General features: G+C 37.5%; 1 protein-coding gene across 1 annotated transcript in view; it reads left to right on the top strand.

The window, feature by feature from the left end:
* The window catches only part of RAD54B (RAD54 homolog B), a 62,023-nt gene that overhangs the window by 31,347 nt on the left and 10,476 nt on the right, over positions 1-20,200 (top strand). Inside the window, exons 4-8 of the mRNA XM_058833347.1 lie at positions 7,640-7,840; positions 10,879-11,166; positions 13,607-13,769; positions 14,458-14,683; positions 19,466-19,673. Of these exons, the coding sequence (XP_058689330.1) occupies positions 7,640-7,840; positions 10,879-11,166; positions 13,607-13,769; positions 14,458-14,683; positions 19,466-19,673 (1,086 nt within the window). The remainder of the gene's footprint in view (positions 1-7,639; positions 7,841-10,878; positions 11,167-13,606; positions 13,770-14,457; positions 14,684-19,465; positions 19,674-20,200) is intronic.

Below are 20,200 nucleotides of genomic sequence, written 5' to 3'. Positions count from 1 at the left end.
CCATCCTCCTTCCTCTACAGCTGTTTCATTAAATGGTGATGAGAGGATTGTTCCTACATGTTTGAATTAAATACATATACCAGCTCTGTTACTGAATATAGAAGGTTCCTATTTGATAATAAAGGTTACATACTCAAGTGTTCAAAAACTCACAAACTGCACAACCTGAACCAGATTTTCACATTCTGTTGGGTATAGTCATTAAGTACATTATTAAGGATTGTATTTCTGTAGGCTTCCTTGCCAGTTCACAGAATGGACTTTGTCAACTCAGTGAGTCACTATTCAGTATTTTCTTTCCACCTCTTTGTTCAGTTATAGAGCTACGCCTTGTTCTCAGCACATTTTTCAAACTATTTTGATTTAATTAGCTAATTTTTTTTCCTCGGGTGCTCATTGTGATAGTATCTGAGTGCCTACAAGATGTAATTACGTTTCACAACATCTTTGTGAGACAAATGTTGGTGTAATCTCCACTTTCTAGGAGATAAAGCACAAGTTGAGGCAGGGAGAACAGCACAAAAAAGCCCTATTTTTATGGAAGGTGCAGACTGAATCATGGAGGACTGCATTGTCTCAGTGCTTTAGGATACTGTGCAGTTAATCTTTCCCAACCACAACTTCCAGTTACACCCATGAGTGTTCACTCTTAGTACAAATGAGACTGAATCACAAGTCAGGTGCTCAGACAAATGTTTATTGCTGAAAGTTGGGGTTAAACGACTTTCTTTACATCACAGAGTAACTCCAGAAGACATGCAAGTAAGGTCCAGTTCTTTAAGGCATTATTCATCTTATCTAACCACAAGATTGGACAATCTGTCCTTGTAGCCTCGTCCATCCCACACCTTTTGCAGTTTACAATAAAGCAGTGCAGAGATGGCAGAGACAACAGCAGCTCTTTTTCATGCCTCTTTTCCTGCCTTTCCAGCATTCAGTTCTCTGCACTGAAGGAGCAAGTGGTCCCATGGCAGTGTAGTGCAGCTTGTTTTCCCTAAAGACTTAATCATGAATGTATATGCACAATGGGGCAGATCAGGTCACTGGAACACCTTATTTTTGACATCTTCAAACTTTGCTTGACTTCACAACCTTAGAATTATTCACTTGATGGAAGATGGGTCATAGGGGTGGTGAGCAGGTGAGTAGCATAGTTTTGTACCACAAAGTTGTTAATCTTTTGGGTTTTGCAGCAAATTAACATTTCTAAACAGATTATTCCATATAGTTTGATATTTTCATCTATGTAAGACAGTGAGGGTTGAAAACCTTATCTTTCCTCTTTAAAGTAATAAAGCAAATTAGTGCATTAAGACATCACTGAATTCAATGTACACTATTAATATCAAGGCTTGCAGTGTTTTGTCCAGTTGATTTTGCACGTGTTTGCTACAGCAAAGAAATTGAAAGACTGAAAATTTTTTGGGTTGAAGAGCAAAAGGTACTGAGGGGACTTAAAGGAAAGTTCTGGGTCTTCTGCAGGTCCTAAACTCAGAATTGATTTGGGCTTGTCATGCAGGGAATGATCTGTGAAATGGATCTGGCTCAGGAGCTTAATTAGCTCCATCTCTTACGTTGCACCTAAATCTTTCATTGCAGCCCTATTCATCTGTGGAGCACCTACCAAACCCGAGTCTGTAAAATTTTATAGAACAGTGTAATAGTTACAGTATTTTTAAGCTTACTACCTTTAAGACCACTGTGGTAGTTTTAAATATTGAATTAGGGAAAAAGTTGATGGATGGGGGAAATGGGCCTTTTTTACCAGAATATTGTTTATGTGAGTGCCCTTCATGTCTTTGTGCGGTCAGTGCCCTTCTGTGCTCAACTGCTTGCCATTTTTTATGTGGCAATACCATGTTGTCTTTAGTTGGTTTCTTTGGTTGTCATTTTCCACTTCTATTTTCCCTGTTATTGGCCTAAGCAGCTCCTGTTATCATTTTTTCCTCCCAAGTTGTCCTGTGATTTCCCTCAGTGTTTCCCAGCTGTACATTTCCATAGTGAATCTTGTATTTTGAGGGTCAGAGATGAGAGGCGGTAAGGTTTTTTTGCACCACCTCCTACTCAGAAGATTCCAACTTTGTCTGGTCCTTGACTCTCATACTGGACCCCAGTCCCAGTCTGCCTGAGCGGTTCTCCCCAGCCATCCTCCTAACATATCCTGTTGCCTTCTTACTCTTTTAGTCCCTGTCTGGTTTCTAGCCTTTTCCTGCATGCTTTGCTTCCAGCTCAGACTTCCAGTCTTTTACCCAGTTGCAAATTTTCCACTGGTTCAGCATCAAACTTCCTTTCCAGCAATTATCTTTCTTGTCAGGCTTCATCTCCAAAATTGCTTTTCCTTGTCCCTTCTGCCATCCTTACTTGTTTGGGGCCAGGAGAGGGGAAGATGGTCTGAAGGAGAGGACTGTAGAAAAATTCCCTGCTGGAACTGTGGAAGGAACTCAACTTTGGTCTGAGCAGTGAAAGCTGTGACTACTACAGAGAAACCTATTCTCAGCCTCAGTTGGAGCATGTCCGGTGTGTAATCCTCAAGAAATTAAGTTGTAGAGACTGTGAAAACTGCATTTCTTTCTCAGAGAGTTTAGCTTTCAGGAATGGAAAAAGTTTTACCTTAGCAAAAAAAAAAAAAAAAGGCGTTATCTCCTCCACAGATTTTGAGATTCTTTTCCAGAGTATTGAGTTAGTAGAGTTTCTACAAGGAATAAGAGTTCATTGTAGCTAAGAGTGGATTCATCTGTGATTTTTTTTCTTATAAATAGTGATTTTTCTTTCAGTGCCAGTTTTTATGGACATTGTGCATGTGTGTGAATATGTGTGCTTAAACTGAGATAGCTAGCATGGAAGATGTACTATGGACTCATGAAGGCCTGGCAAAGTTACTAGCTTTGTAAAATAAAATCTACTAAAGGAAATCCCCATGGTATTGCATGCTTAGGAATTTAGAGGCCAGTTTGATTGGCATTTCAGGTTATTAACTGTCTTTGAAACAGAAGTTTAAAAATATTTTTAAAAAATTTATCATTTGCATTTTTGTTTAAAAATAATTTTGGATTTAGAACAATGATTTGTTTTCCAAGGAAGATATTCCTGCTTGAAATATCAGTCTGTATGTGATTTTGTTATCTATGCTCATACATGCAAAATGAATTACAAATAGATTTTGTCTTGGAAAGAGAGGTACAAAGCACTGGGTTGTAATGAAATTACTCTGAAATGTAATCCCAACTGTCATTGATTCCTGTAGGTTTAGGGCAAGCCTTGACTCTTACTGTTTGCACTCTTCCTGAAGTCTCACAGAAGTCCCATGGGAAGAGTTATTACATATTTTTCCATCTTGGAAGCCCACTGATATACATTTACATGTTAGCATAGTATTAAGTTTATGATGAGACTGAAATAGCTTTGCAAGTGAAAGATAATGCTATCTGACTCATATTTCTTTAAATATTCCTGGGATATCTTAGGAGTATGTGACATATAGATCTTTCATAGGCATCTAGACATTTAACTGCTGTGTAAACGTCTGTTCTCAAAATGTTATGAATTAATTCAGTTAAGGAACTTTTCAATTACTTCCTCTGCTCAGAAGAAAGAGATGGTGCTTGCTCCATGGAGTGGACTGGTGGCACCTAAGCAGAGTCACTGCAGAGGCTGCAGCAGAGCACTGGCATAGAGTTTGGTCTGTGATTCATTCAAAGCCCCAGTCTCCTTTTACTGAAGTTCAGATTTTTTTTTCCTTCCCTCTATTTCTTAATTGTTCCCTAGTGCTATAGAGTGAACTTGAATCAATGTTGTCCTCTCTAAGCTGTAATTTTTGCATCATGACAGTGCTTTTTATTGGGAAGATCCAGAGCAGTTGAGGGAAAACTTGCCAGTCATTTTATACATGCTTACGTCATCGAAGTTCAGGTGTGGAGGTGATGGGTAACACAGGACCCATGGTTTAAAAATCACCCCAACCTAACAGTAGCTTCTACAAAAAAATGGGCAGCCTCCCAGTCTCCTTGGTCCAAAGTGTACATACCCCTTCCCTATATTGACTGTAGCTGGTGCTGGGATTCATTGAGCTGGCTTTCTTGCAGCTGGTGGATGAGAAGCAGAATGGGAGAGGGAAGGAGAGGTGAACTCGTGGGCTTTGGCAGCAGCCTGCAGTTGGATGGGGTTAAGCCATCCATTAAACCACACCCAGGCCAAGGTGCCAGTGCCTGGCTCCTCTCAGCAACGCGCGTGTACTTACGGTGCTGCAGCCCACCGTGCCCTGGAAATGAACGCTTGAGTTACCTTGGGTAGTTTTCATAATGCAGCTACTTTCTTGCTGCATTGGGAGTAACCTAACGCACGTAATCGATGCATTTTCTCTAAATCCTGCTCATCAGAAACTGGTTAAACTAGTTTGCCATTGGAATGCTCCCCGTCCCCTCTCCTGGATCCCGTCCCGATTTCTGTAAATCATCACCTTCCTGAGGCTGCTGAAACTTTTCCTCATATCAGTGAGGCTATGAGGTTTATATCTTGAAACCTAAGCTCTTGTTTTCTCAACCTCAGAGAGAAAGCTTTATTTGTGGAAGCTTTTCAGGGCCTTGTTAGCCATGTCTTTGAAATTCCCAAGCCCTTCCTTTGGGGAAGAGCCATGCCTCTTGCTACTGTTTCTTCATGGTTAAGCAAGCCTCACTGCCAGGCTGGGCTTTTGACTCGGAGAGAAATGAGTGGGCATGATTTCCTGATGTTTCTCATACCATGGTCCATGCATGGTTGCGGTTACTTATTATTTTCACTCAGAACTGATTAACAGCAGAGCTCAAAAGGTACAATTGCAGTTTGTCTTCCAGGGTCGAGGCAAATCCAGCTCTATTTCAGATACTGTCTATGGTCTCTGAGCAGCAGGGGGTTCTGTTGAATCCACTGCTCACTGTACCCCTATATCAAACACTGAACTTTGTTCCTGTGCGTAATGTACCATTCTTCTTTCCATTCCTGAAAAGCTCATGACGCTGTATTTATTGAATCTTAATATTTTGCTATTGCACTGGAATAATCTGGAATAATAACTTTAAAGTTAAATAGGTGTGAAGCTGAATACAAACAAAACTGATAAGATAAAAAGAAGGTTGAATGCAAGTACCTAATCAGCATTGTTGGTGAATAGGTTTAGGTTTTCTATGCAAGGAAATTATATGGAAGATAATTTTGAGAGGATGTAATTACTTTTACATAAAAATATTTAATTAAAAAAACCCACCTTACACTTTTATCTGAAACTATACTGTAGTTATTGGTAAAAGGAAGATAACTTATATAGCATAGAAACAAATTGTTATTGAATATTTCTGTAAACAGAAGTTATGGTAATTCAGAAGACAAATTGAGGGAAGAAATCTGAGCATATAGCCTCTGCAGAGGCTATAATTTTTCATTTTCCCCATAGGAACATGGTAGTATTGCATGTAATACTGGGGCCCAGTTTGCTTCTTCCGGGGACAGGTCACTTTGGAAATACTTTTCAGCAAAGGTCACTGTTACAAAAGGTTATCAATTTCCAGCTTTGTTTCTAAATTATTGGCTTTCTAATTATTTTGAATAAAGCAGTGATAAGAAAAGTTTGAACACTTATTAGTGACTTGAAAGTTAAGCTACTGGTGATTCGGATAATACCTCAGGATGCCTTGAGTAAAAGAGCAATGACCATAAAACAGATCTCAGGGGTCACCAAACTTATGTGGGAGGTCAGTGAAGGAGACAAAGAAGTGGTCATTTGTTTATGGATGGCCATCCTTCAAGAGAGAAGAAAATTCTACAGTGAAATCTCCAGTTCTTGCAGTAATAGTTTAAAATCATCATATTAGGAAAATAGTTGTTGATTAAAGTAAGAGAATCGATTTGAAAAACAAAAACAACTTGTATTTATCTGTTGATCCAATTTGCAATTAGAAGCTCAATATAGAATAAAATTAATCTTTTGCAAGGTACAGATTTCCTCTCTTCCCCCCCTCTCTCTTCCACTTCTCTAAGTCTTATCACTTGTGATTACTGAAGATCCAATAGAGCCTTTTAACTCTTTTTACAGAGCTGCAAGATTTTTTTGTTACTGTCTGGTTAATTTACCAAGATTCATCTATAAAGAATTCCCTACATTTCCAAAAGGGTTACTCTGTTCCATATTCTTATCCTTCTGTGAAATGCCAGTGTTCAGTAGCTGCTCTGTTATTCCTTGGAGATGGGGACACATCTGCTGCATGAAACTACAGATGTTGGCTAATGCACTGAAGAAACATCTACGTCTGGAAAATCCTGTCTGCTTTAGGCACTGTATTAGTATAGTGTTCTATACAGACAATACAACTTCTGGGGTGTTTTGGAAAGAAAATTCAACTTAATAAATACAGCATTTTTCATTTAGATAATACCTTTCTTGTAAACACTAGTCTGAAAAATTGCACTCATTTTAGGCGTGTAACTTAGAAGTATTTTGTGGTTTTAAGAATTTGTGGACTTGATGTAGAAGCGGTAAAGCTGCTCCTTTGTTGGACTATTACTGTGAGCAAGAATTTCCTCTTGCTGCTTCTCCTTTAAATACCAGCACACTTGCAAATTTTGGAAAGGTTAGTCTGTGCCATAAGTGCTTTTCTGTAACAGATTTGTATAGTGTTGAATCCCAGATGGAATCAATGGAGCAAACCGATTTAAGCTTTTAACCAGCATGCAAGGGTATTTTAATGAAAATTAGTCTAATTTTCCCTTTGAAGCTGTGCATGTGCTGAAAAGGAATGCTACAGATATTCCTTTAGGTAATGCTGGTGACTTCTCTACCATTACTTGTCTCAGATTGCTAACTCTTGGAAGCATGTGTTTGTTCTTAATCGATGTTATAATCAACTGCTGTCTGTTCTTTTATCATTTCTTAACCTTATTAACCTAAATATTGCCTATTAATGTTTACATCCATGACACTTATAACTGGGTAACTGCTGACTAATCTAAATCAATCTAAGCCTAGTAACAGTGTTTGAATTGGTGCATACTCAAGAGGTGGTCTGTTTCAAGATTTGCACAATTACTTATTTTTGAAGGGTGCAAGGAAAGGAGTTGAAATTATATTTTGAATTATTACAGTTATGGTGTTATGCCACTTAGTACACATGGTTTCAGCTCTGGATCTGGTTCCTGGACTCCTTTGTTCCCTTTTCTGGGTTCTGTGTTCCTGTCCTTGCTTTCAGAACATTACCCAGCACTATCTCATGAGGACCCTGATTTCATTTGCTCCTGTGGTCATTTCCCTTTTTCTTTTTTTTTTTTTTTTTTCAGCCTTTCCTTTTATTCTTTTCCCATTCTTACAATGTTATATATATGCCAAATTAGGAGGTCACTTAATTATGCAACAAGTAATCTTATTTCCCTGGAAGTATGTACTTTCTGAAACAATGTAATGTTGGTTTGTTTTGGTGTTTCAGGTTTTTTTTCAGGATGAGTTCTTATGTGATGTTCTGTCTCAATCCAAACTTACCTTAAGGACAGGAAATATACCACTTTGTTTATATAAGACAAAATGTATAGATAGTCCTTGATTTTTTTTTGAAATGCAAAAGACTATACACTTTATCAGGTTAGTCTGATAGTTTTTGTTATTTTATTTCCCTTTTAGATGCACTGTATTTGCCAACATCAAGGACTGCAAAGGAAGAAGCAGTTCAGGAAGCACCTGACTGCCTTGTGAAATATTTCAGTGTCGTGTGGTGTAAGGCATCAAAGAAAAAGCACAAGAAGTGGGAAGGTGATGCTATTCTTATTACAAAAGGAAAGTCAGTAATATTGAAAGATATGGAAGGCAAAGACATTGGCAGAGGTACTGTAGATTTGCATATTTGCTCAAGGGAACACCTGGCATAAAATCACTGTGCTTTGAATTAACAGAGACCCTGCTCTTTAGATATTTTAGTTCTTGATACCAATGGTGACCACAGGATGAAAAAACAGTAGAGATTTTGGGTTTGCTTTTGGTTTGTCTTTTTTCTCAGGGTGGGGGGAAGACTGCAAGAAAGCTTTATATTTATTACATATAAGGCAGATGCATGGGGGAGGCTGGAGCAGGCTGAATAACATAATTCACAGAAACACCAAATGCTAGTCCAAAGAGAGGATCTGGAAATCAGCGGCTGTACTAATTCAGCAGAAATGCCAAATGAGAGATGAGTAGTTGATTTTGGTTGTTCACATAATGCAAAAGTGAAGGAGTTAAAATTAGGGGAAAAGATACAGGTAAGTTTCTTGTAGATATTCCAGTCAGCAGTAGGGCAATCAGGAATTTCAGATGTTGGATCTCTACTTTTCAGCCAGTCAAAAAGCTAAAAATACTATCTTTGTTGGAAAGACAGGCAAACAGCAACATTTTCCAGCCCAGCCAAAGTCAACTGTGTAGCAATTTTTAGTCTTGTAGTTTTAGCAGCAGCTGCTGCTGTAAGACATAGTTTGGGTTGATATCAGAGTTAAAAATAAGACTTGCAAACCATAGGCTGCCGTCAACTTGTAGCAGTAATTTTTTACTGAAAGCAAAGCAAGAATTAACTTTCCTAATGGAACCAAAGATATTCTGTAAGGGAGTACAGTACATTGGACAATGTTTCTGCACAGCATAATTTGATTTATTTTAGGTCAGAGATAGCTTCTCTGCTCTTTTGTTGCAATCATGACACTGTGAGCCTTGTTAGGACCAGGCAGTTTTGATTTGCAAATCAGTCTGTGGCTTAAAAGTTAATTTGAATTTATTTATAGCAAAGCAATATATGTACAGACTTGCTTGTTTTTAGAAAAGGCAGAGTGAAAGAGAGTAATGCCTGGAATGCATCAGCCACCACCCTGTTGTTCTTGTGTTTTTTCAAGTCCTGTCTTCTTGAATTAGCAGCAAACACAATAGAAAAATGAACATTGTGATTTTCTCTGGTAAAAGTTTTTTAACTGTGTTTGATGGTGTCAGAGAGCACAATACAAATGTCATTAGTGCTAACTTGCCCATTCAGAGTTGCTTTCAATTCTTGTTGATTCTAAAAAAATAATAAATTGACCAATTTAAGCAGTGTGAGTTTTGAATTTCTGCAATTACATAGCTCACTGAGTGGAAAGGAAAGGTCCAGTAGTGGTGCTTATCTCCAAAATTGTATATAATACTGGGAAGTTTATAGTGAATGCGTATGAGCCCTCAGGATTATTATTTTTAAATGGGAAGGAAAGGGCAAAGGAAGAATTTTTCATTTTTTCCTTAGGCTTACCAGGGCTGGATCAAGGATGGCACAAGGGAACCTAAAATCAGCACAGACTATAGCTCATTTTTGAGGCAGCAGAACATCTTTCTGTTCTCCCCTGCAATGTCCTAATTCCTTAATAATGCATTGCAAAGAATTTAGGACAAGCTCCCTTGTAAATTGCTGTATGTTACAGAAACAGTTATTTCTGGCAGCTACATAAACAGTTGAGCCTTCCCGGTTTACATCTACCCTTAAAGCCCATCCTGTCTTAGAATTAGACTCTTCTGACCAGAATCTGCACAGGGATACACCTGTATTCAATATGTTAAGCCTGAAGCTATGTAGAGGTGATAAAAAAAAATACAAAGCAGAGCAAAGGAGATCATAAATGTTCTTCCTAAGCATCATATTTAGGAAGACATACGTATTCTTTTGTGTTCAAGCTCTTCAGCTCTTTCCTGAAAGCAAGTGTTCCTTCAAGAGCCAAACAAGATTTGCTGTGTGCTTTCTGAATGCTTTCGGAGGAGAGTAAGAAAAGTATCTCCCTTTCCTTTTTGGCCAGACTGTTTTTCAGCACTTGCTTTGACTGTGAAACACCTCAGTAATTTTTTCCTCTTAGAGGAATTCAAATACAGACCTTCACCTTCCAATCTTTACGTTCCTAGAAGAGGCAGACCTGAGCTTTGCAAATATCTTCCAGGAGTCTTTCTATATGGTGTTTGTTGGATAAAATGTGCCTTGGGAGGCCTTGCTTCTTTCTTCACAGCTGAGTGATTTAAGTGGTGGTCTACAGAGTCATGCCTTTTTTTTTATTGTTTGACCTGACTAAGGATCCAAGCCTGTTTATCCAAGTTTACACAAATTCATCAGTTGAGGTGAAGAATTCTGAAACAGAGATGTGGCTTTGACCTCTCTGAATTAAGAAAATAAATTATATATGTCCTCTGTTTCTTACGTGAGAGCTTCAACCAATAGAATACTGTTTAAAAGAAGGAACCCCCACTCTTTCCTACACTGTTTTCTTAAAAGGAAGTGGCAGCTGTAGCTGTATTTTGTAATGAGACCAGTAATATTTGTAGCTGCACTGAGAATGCCCACCTGACTGAGCCCAACAACTATGGAACTTACTCATAAATCTTGTCAATAAATCAGAGTAAGTTCCAGACCATATGTAGAAGTGAAGATTTCAGATGCATCTGAATATTTAAGTGTAAAAAAACTAATTTAGAGTTATTTTAAAAGTAGAATACACTGTTTAGATCAATAGAAGGAGTGGTTAGGAAATTCCTTTTGGGGCATGAAAGAAAGAGAAAAGTATGTAGGATGGTTATTAAGGCAAACTGCTGTTTTTTATCATATGGGGCTAATTTTTAAAAGTTCTCTTGAACAGTTGTTTGATGTTCAGTAGACTTGGTTGGTGATGAGGATGACTGAGTCTTTGCTTATATACTTTGCTATCTAATTCTGATTATTAGCACTCGCCTGCCACTCCGTTAAGGACATAAAGGTGTTGTGTGTAACAATTAAATGTTTCAGAATCAGTTACTTTTTCACAGTTTTTCCTTCCTGCGGGTGAGTACTGGTGTTAAGGAAGTAGTACTTGCTGTGTTGTCCTAATTGATTCATTTTTATGTCCTTTTAGGTACTGGATATAAAGCTAAAGAGCTAGACAGTCTCGATGAAGGTCAAACACTGATGGTTGGCGGAAAAGAAATTGAAGTGATGGGTGTAATTTCAGCAGATGATTTCAGCAGTGGCAGGTGTTTTCAGGCTGGAATAGGGACTCATGACACAGATGCAACTGCATTATCTCAAACTAATACAAAACCATTCTGTAAACCATTCAAAAATGTCTGTCAACCCAGTACTAAAGAGAATATGCTCAAAGATTCTCAAAGCTGCAAACCTCGCCATGATCCAAATGCTTCAAGTAAGACTGAATTTTTTAAGTTACTTTAAACATCCTCTGGCTCTCAAGAAATACTGAATGTGTAACCAAATTTTCATGTTGGTCAATGTATTACTGAAGTATTTCTGAAGTACAGTACTAGTGTCTAACCATGTTAGGATTTTGTCATGTGTGTTTCTAACTAGTGAAATACTGTGCACTGCATAGTTTTTCGTAGTTTTGTTACAGGTGGCTGTGGAAGCACATTAGAGTAGTTTCTGAGAGTTTTGCCAAGGAAATGAGTTTATTGATCATACTGGAAGTTCTAGATGAGTTCCAGCTTCCCACTGGTGTCAGTGAAATACAGCCATAATGTGGCAGCACAGTAGTTGCAATGGAGGATCAGTAATAGAAAAGTTGTGCCACTTTGAGAGAAATGCTTCTGTCAATGCCTGATCCTTCACAGCCAGTGAGTGTAACTACTGTACTCAAGCTCAACCAGACATCTTTTGGAATAAATGTTTAGTTTTATAGTGCTAGAAGTTCTGTGTGCTGAAGGGCCATGAGAGTTCACATATTGTGTAGGAACAGGCTGGTTAAGCAGTTGTGTAAGAGGGAGCCTATAAACATTTGATAGCTGCAGGAAGTGGTGTTGATTATCTTAAGCAGAAATATTCTTTTGTCTACAAACCGTTTAGGAGCTATATTCTGCTGGTAGCTCTATCTTTTAGATGGAAGATAAAAGATAGATAAAAGATAAGAAATTTGTTGTTAAGCAGAGCAATGCTTATTTAAAAAAGTGCAACTTTTTTCTACATTCTTACTATAATACCTCAATTCGAGTTCTTACCTCATATCCTGGTACTATGGGACTTTTTGAAGTTGTTACCTGGCTGCTATGTAAATAAACAATGAAATCTTAATCAAGTGGTAATTAGTGATATCACTGGCCCTTTTGTAGAGCATCCTTATTTACACCAGCTTCTGGTGTTAATTTAACTTTAATACATTTTATCTAAGAATGTTCCTTCCTGAGATTGCAAGATGATGCTTCATTAGCATTCTAACCAAAAATGTGACCAAAAAAAGCCAATATATTCAGCACGTAAGTTAACTTCTTTGCTGTTTCTGTACTAGTTTGTTTAGAACTTACATTTTATTCTAGTTGTCTTCTGTGACGTCAGGTGAATTTGAATACCTCCTGTCAGATTTCGGGAGCTCTCAATGCTTTAATAGGCTGGACTCTCTCAGTCTTTAGGTTTGCTTACACAGGAGAATCATGTTATTTAATGCCTGATTGCATAACCTGTTGCAGCAGTTACTGAGATACTCTAGAAGACCAGGACCTGGATATTGGAACAGTCAGAGGTTTTCATGTTGAAGTCTATGATTATAGTTGATTAAAATGCAGCTTCTACAGAATGGAAAGCCGGCAGAACAGAGCACAGTGACGAAGATGTAAAGCTATGTCTTCCACATATGATTTCTAAGCTTTTAGTCCAGTGTTTATCCAAGCCTTGTTTGTTCTCATTTTCATCCCAATTTTTGTCAAAAAAGTCATATTTTGTCACCACTGGCTCTTAAATATATACACATTTCAATTTGATTTAGTCCATCAGAACTCAAGCCTGCTTTTTGTCAGTAGGAAACAAAATCTCCCTGACTGATATAAGCCTTTAAACAACCTATTCCCATGAATGAATGAGTATAGATCTACTCTAGTGTCATAAAAATACCAGAAGCCATAAATTGCTTTCTCTTTCTGTCCTCTGACAATACAATTTTTCAGTGAAGGTGTGTAGCAGCAGCAGAAGCAACCCAGTACACATATTGTCTAGCAAAAGTGTAATGTTTGTAAACAGGTTATGGCAAGCAAAACTGTTATTCAGATGTTGCTTAATGCTTCATTCTCTCTTTGCCTCTGTATGTCTTCAAACTTGTCAACTTCTTTTATTCATGCACTCTGGCAGTCTTTGTCAGCTTGCACTCAATTCTTCCTTATTTTTCTTTAGTAATTCAGTGGCTTTTATCTTTGTTTCTTGGGCAGAGAAGTCTTCTCTACTTCAAGAATATCCCCTTGAAATGTGGTATTTAGATTTTATGTGGGTCCCTGTTTATGGTTTTTATCTTAGACTTTCAATTCAGAAGTATTTTGGAACTTCTTCTAATTTAACTCTATGAATTCAAAGCATCAAGCAACTTTTATTAGGTAGGCGGTTCCACCTCATCAGAAAAAAAACCCTCGTATTTCTCAGTTTATCAACTTTACCTTTGAGAAAAATACAAACAGTTTGGAAAACATCTTCAAAATAATGTTTTTATATAGAAGGCAGTCTAGGTACTTATAAATGTATTTTCGGTCTGAGAATGTCAATATAAACAGTATTTTTAACAGTAATTAGATCATTGACTTTAACAGGTTTTGCTAACAGACTAAAAGTAATGCTTTTATGTAATACTTGATTATGCTTTGAACTTCAAGATTCTCTAGTTATGCCACGACCAAATGCAAGTCATCAGTGGATGTTCAATAAGGCTGGTTTACCTGTGGTGGATGTAGTTGTAGATCCTTACATTGCAAGTAATCTCCGCCCACATCAGAAAGAAGGAATTATATTTCTATATGAATGTGCAATGGGAATGAGGTAAGGTAATAATTGTCCTTTTGGCTTTTAATACCTATAACATTTTTATGCTCATGTTTGAAATGTGACATTTTGGGAAGTTTTGAGCAATTGTTCAGTTAATTAATATTAGTAATTTTCTCCCAAAAGAAGCTGCACAAGTTTTTTCTGACCTAAATGTAGCATTACACTTGCCATGATTTTGCCAGATGTCATGAGAAGCTAGTGCACGAAAAGGCCTGTAATTTCTGTATACCAAATTTTGCAAACACAAATATAATCAAAGCCATGCTGAAGAACACTGCTTTCTGGGATTTATATTTCATATAATTCAAAATTATTAATGTAAGTTATAATTCAGACATTTAGAATAAAAAAGATGTTATTTCAACCTGTTAAAAAAAGACAGCATTGTTTTTGAAGGTCTTTTCTCAAGTAATAGATTCTTTAAGGTATTGGATAATAATTCTAGTTCTAAAAGCAGATTTAACCTTTAGTTTTAGAGGACTAATGAGTTACTGTAGAAAATGAAAATTTTCATTCTGAGATCTTCTAGTACAACTGAGTAAAAACCTACAGTAGACATAATAAGTATAAATAGGTTCTTTATACTTCAGAAAACAAGCACAGAAGCAAATCCTTAAAGCACCTGCAAATAGTTATAGATACGTCTTATAAAATGTTACCAGCACCTCATTACATCTTGCAGAGTTAGTGGCAGATTTGGAGCTATTCTTGCTGATGAGATGGGCTTAGGAAAAACCCTTCAATGCATTGCACTTGTCTGGACTCTTCTGCGTCAAGGGCCCTATGGATGCAAACCTGTACTAAAGCGAGCACTGGTAGTCACCCCGGGGAGTCTGGTGAAAAACTGGAAAAAAGAGTTTCAGAAATGGTTGGGAAGTGAAAGGATCAAAGTCTTTACAGTTGATCAGGTAAGATTTATTTCCAAAAGGGGATTAGGTCATTATTGCCTCAAAATATAGGAATTACGGGGTTTTTTCCTCTTTTTTTTTTTTTTTTTTTTAACTAGAGACCAAGCCTAGTAATTATCTGTTAATATTTATTTGTAGTACTATATTTCTTCTTCAGATAATTGTCCATATGGGTATTTTGCTGTCAGTCACCAGGTCATAACCCAAGCTCACGTGTAGCATATGCCTGTCTTACCTTTCCTCTGGTTTCACCTGTGAAGTTGTAAAAGGAGGTGTGTTCCTCCCTGTGCCTCTTCAGTTTAAGGAGTTTTCTGTTAGGTATCAAAGTGCACACCTACCCTGCTTTACATACCAAAGCATCTGCCTTGTACTCTGTTTCTGTGGTAGCTGCTTTTTGTTCTGTACTGAAAATTTATTATTTGTTTTGGCTGCCTATTTTGGGGTACTTCAGAAGGTTATTCCCTTTACTGTCACTATCAAGAGTTTCTGTTGGGATGATTTAAAGTCTCATGAGTTACCAAGCCTAGAGTCTCAGTGTTAGGTAATGAGACTGTCTCTAGTCTCTAGTAGAATGCAGACAAGTACAAATCTTATTAAGAAGCAGGATGATGCTGATCCCTGTCCCCTCCTATAGTGAAGCTGTTCCTGCTGGTATTAACATTTACAAGTTCCAGGGAAGTGGAGAGCTTGTAGTACCTCCATTGGTGCTTGCAACAAAGATAAGGATACATATATTCTAAAATTTTTTAATCTAATAATTCTGTACAAGTAGACTGATGAAAGAAATAACCTTAATTCTAAAGGTTATCCAGTTCTTATATCAACCAGATTTGACTTTAGTTTCTGGCATTATTCTTACTGGAAGAATGAATATTTCTGATGAAACAGAAGTTTTCAATGAAAGTTTACTTCTTGGTAGACTGTACAAAATTCTGTAATAATAATTATTCCTTTTGACTCATTATTGCCAAACTCTTGAAACTGCTGATCTTCCACTGAAGACACTGCATGTGTAATAGGTGCATTTTGCATCATTTGCTTTTATTACTAACTTGTTTCAGGTTGTGGAAATGAATCAGACTGACTTGTCAGGAACAGTAATATAATATAGGTTAGGATGGGAGATATGAAATTTCCTAAAAGAAATGGATACAAGGCAAAATAGAATATGGCAACATTTTAACCTAAAAGGCTAGTTAGAGATAATTAAACTTTTTTTTTAATAATGTTGGGAGGAGAAAGCCTGAATTTGTTTACAACTATTATGCCCCAAAATTACAGTAGCTTTAATTTTCTTTAAATCTAAATAACTTTAAAACTCTTACTCATCTTTTTGGACCGATTTGATTGGGGACACTCAGCAGCTTTAATGACTGTGTTCCCAAGCACCACAGAATACACTGTCGTGCAAAAGGAAGGCGCAGTATGACTTGCTTGGGATATAATGAGGTATTTAAAAATAATTTACTGTCTATCTACTTTGGAAAACCAGCAATTGCCATACAGTTATTTCTCCAGTATAATTTAAAAGGAAGAGCTTGTCTCAAGGATTTTTTCTGTTCTTGTCTATAAGGAATGCATTCAGAGAACTGGTAGACTTTTTAAAATGTTTTCCTCACTTTCACACTGAAACACCACAAACTGATTCTAACCCTTCAGTAATAGACTTCTTAAAACACCAGGATATTGTCTGCTTTTAAAATGTGATTACAGTTTAATTATGTTAAAATGCAAATGCCATGTAGAGAACATTGCTTTTAAAATAAAGGCATCCCCACAAAGTTTGCTTTTAGGTCTTGTTAATTCCAATTATAAGCATTTACAATGTGTTTGAGAGAATAATTATTTTATCTGTCTGCAGAGTATCACTTCTTACAGGAGTTGTTTTGATTTGGTTTTTAAGTAAAAATATCTGGAAAAATAATTAATTACAGGCCTACATTGCTTTATGATTAAGCATTTTTGAATTTACATTTTACAGCTACATTGGATTTGAACTAGTGCAAAAAAAGCTCTGTTCAAATAGGAAGTCTGGGACATTATGGACCTCTAATACTGATTGACAATTGCTCCATATGTGGCTCCAGGCAACTGACTTAAACCTGTCATGTCACTTTGGGTAATTGTTGAAATGGAGGCTGTAATATAGACATATCTTGCAGCCAGTTAAGAGTAGGAATTAATTACTTGAAATTAGCTTGTAAATTTATTTTAATTTTTCATCCATCATCCACTGCTGTTGTTACATACAATAGGAAATACATTATATTTGACTGCAGGAGGCTAGTAAGGGACTCTCCTGCTTTTTTTTTTTTAAGGGATTCAAACTCTCCTGCACACTTGGTATTTTTCCAAGGGAAGGATGTTGGTGGCTGTTCCCCAGTGCCTCAGCACTTTCCCCATCTCAGCTCACAGCCTGAAAATATAGGAAAAGAAAATGGTTTCTGAACCCTGGGCATCTTCTGATGCTTGACCATGTCAGGAGAAGTTCAGAGAAGCATTGCCTCTGTCTTCAAGGCTGCAATGTGGAGCCTGTATACTGGGCTGGGACAACATTGAGTCTTTCCTACAGGGCTCCTCTGTGTCTCTGTTCCTGTGCTGGGAAATTTTCTTCTCCTGTTTTTAAAATGGTAGTAAAGATACAACAAGAAAACAGGCAGTTAACTACAGTCCTGGAAACAACAGGAAAGCTCAAGTCCAGTCCCAAACACCTGGAGAAATGGGTGCATGTCCTTGTTACCTGGTCCTTACTACTCCTTGCTTCCTCCGATGTTCTGGGCCTCATCGTGAGCAGCATGTGGGGGACTGAGCTGCTGCATCTTTGTGAGATTAATGTGCTGGATTCATCCCATAGATTCATCTGATCACCTGCTAGGAGGCTCTAAAGGTTATGATAATTAAGTGGTGCTGCTTTTACAATGTATTACACCATCTGGCTCCAGACTTAGTTGTCTGTGTTTGATAACTGATCTTGTTTGGAAATAAAAATACCTTCTAAGACTCTAGACTGATTTGCTTTCACAATTAAAGAGGTTCTTCAGCTTGTCAGCTGCACCCATAGCCTGCTTAGTTAATAGACACTGTTAGGACATAGGAAGAAGCATTCAGGAAATTACCATCTGGAGCCAAGTAGAAAGGTAAGGGACATGCCCACAGTAGATTTTTCCAGTTTTATGCATAATTGCATGACAGGTAAACAATCCTAGTACATTTACAGCTGCACAGAAAGGCAGCTGTTTCTAGGAAATTTTTTTTGAGGAGACTGTCTGTCCCATTACAGTGAGTATTTAGTGTGTGCATTTCCTTTGATAGACATGAAAATTCTTGGTGTCTTTTGAATGAAAATTCTTGGTGTCTTTTGAATGAAAATGGCTTGAGCTTACTTCGTCACAGAAAGTGACCGGGTTTGTCAAGCTCAATTTGTCCTTGGTGGGTTTGTGTTGGCTTTTCCTGTGCTTCATCTGACGTGTGATAGCTCCCATGAAGATTCGTTACATAACTTGAAAGTTCCTCCTTTAAACCCTACTTGTAGATGGGGATGATGATATCCTTCCAGTCATGTGGGAGATCCCCTGCTTTCCTTTGACTTCTCCAAAAGTTGTGCAGAGTGGCCTTGCAATGATGTCAGTCAGCTTTCTTAATACCCCTGGCAATGCCAGGGCCCATTAATACCTAGGGGTCAAGCTCCTGTAATAGCTGACCCCCACTCTTCCTTCACTGACACTGGTGGGTCTTTAGTTGCATTAGCCTGGATTTTTGTTCCTGGGGCGGGGGACCCGCAGTGCTGGTGAAGACAGAGGTGAAGAAGGTGGTGTGGCTAATTCATCTCTCCTTTTTACTGGTGGGCCAATATTTTCCTTGTTTTTTACATACCTGAAAGAGCTTTTTCTTGCAGTTTTCGACATCTCTGGTTAAATTAATTTCTAGCTGAGGTTTTGGTTTTCTGTTTGCATCTCTCCAGGCCCTGGAAATGCCTTTGTAGATCTCAACAGGTATTTATCCACATTTCCATCACTGGTAATGCTTTTGACTCAAACTTTGGTTTTAATTTTGACTCAGAAGCTTGCAGTTAAGCCAAGGGGTCTTTTCCTGCACCTGTTTCCCTTATCTTTAAAGGAGATTAACTATTTTCATGCTTCCAGAAGAGCATTCTTGAAAAAATCCCAGCACTTGGGAGTTCCTTTGGCCTCCATGAAAGCTCCCTGCAGAATCCCTCCCACCTGAGCTCTGAGCAAATGGAACTTTGCTCTTCTACAATCCGATACCTAGAAACAATTGAATAGGTTAAATAATATTAATATAATACCATATTCAATAATATAAAATTCAATTAAAAACTACAGTGGGAATTCTGGTAGAATGTGGTAACTTTCTACTGGACATTACTGGACATTACCAGGCTGAGATCCAAAGTGAACGTACAAGGAGCTACCTGTGGCCCTTCATTGTCTTGGCTTTAATTATTCATTTGAAGCTTAGCCGAATGCCAGCAGTGAGAAGCTATTACAGGAACTCTGTGCTTTTCACCTTCATGGTAATGTGTCACAGAGGATTTGAAGGCTTAAAAGAATAATAATTTTTTTTTAATGAGGTGGTAAAAGTCTAAATTGCTGTATCAGATCTCTTCTGAAAATTAGGAAAGAATCAATAATCCGAAGTCATGAAGGAGATAGTAAATATCTTGTGTCATGTGAGAAGAAGTTTCAGTAGTTACTGGATTTTTAAGGAATGTGATGATTTTTAAGGATGTGATCACCAATGTATTTTCCTTTATTCCTGCAGGACCACAAAGTAGAAGAATTCATGGGCTCTCCCCTTTATTCAGTTATGATAATCAGTTACGAGATGCTATTGCGATCTTCAGATCAAATTCAGGCTGTAGAATTTAACCTCCTCATCTGTGATGAAGGACATCGTCTGAAAAATAGCACTATTAAGACAACTACAGCCCTTACTAGTCTATCTTGTGAGAGGAGAATTATTGTTACTGGTTAGTATCTACAGTTACTTCTAATATTTTTTTATGTTGATAGTGCTAGGTTGGGGTAAAAGAAAAAGGTATTCTAAATACAGTGTGAGATCAGTTGGAACTTTGGCAATGGATATTAAATGAAGAAATCTCAAGTCTTGTAAAAACAGGTTGTTTCCAATTTTTTTTTTCGGAAAGGCAAAATTTGTCAGTCTTCAGGGGCAAGCAAGGAGCCTTGGATCTTCTGTAAGGGAACTGGGACTCTGCATACACTCAATTTTTTCCTTTGTAGTTATTTAATAAAATTGATTTAGAGCTTGACTCTTTAAATTTCTTTGTCAGAACAGTTACATCTGCAGTCTGTTTAGTTAGGAGTATAGTATCTTGTTATTCATGGTAAAGTTTTAGATCAATTCAGGACTCTGAATAATTCACATTGAAATAAAACATCTGTTTTCAACATACATTCCCAATATTAAACTCTGCATTCAATCTGTACTTCCATCAGTTCAAAGAAAAAAATAACCAATTTCAGAATTTTTTTTTCC

This window comes from Poecile atricapillus, chromosome 2 (assembly GCF_030490865.1).
Source record: "Poecile atricapillus isolate bPoeAtr1 chromosome 2, bPoeAtr1.hap1, whole genome shotgun sequence".
Lineage (NCBI taxonomy): Eukaryota > Metazoa > Chordata > Aves > Passeriformes > Paridae > Poecile > Poecile atricapillus.
The sequence above is the reverse complement of the archived record's forward strand: the minus strand, read 5'-3'. Positions and strand labels throughout refer to the sequence as shown.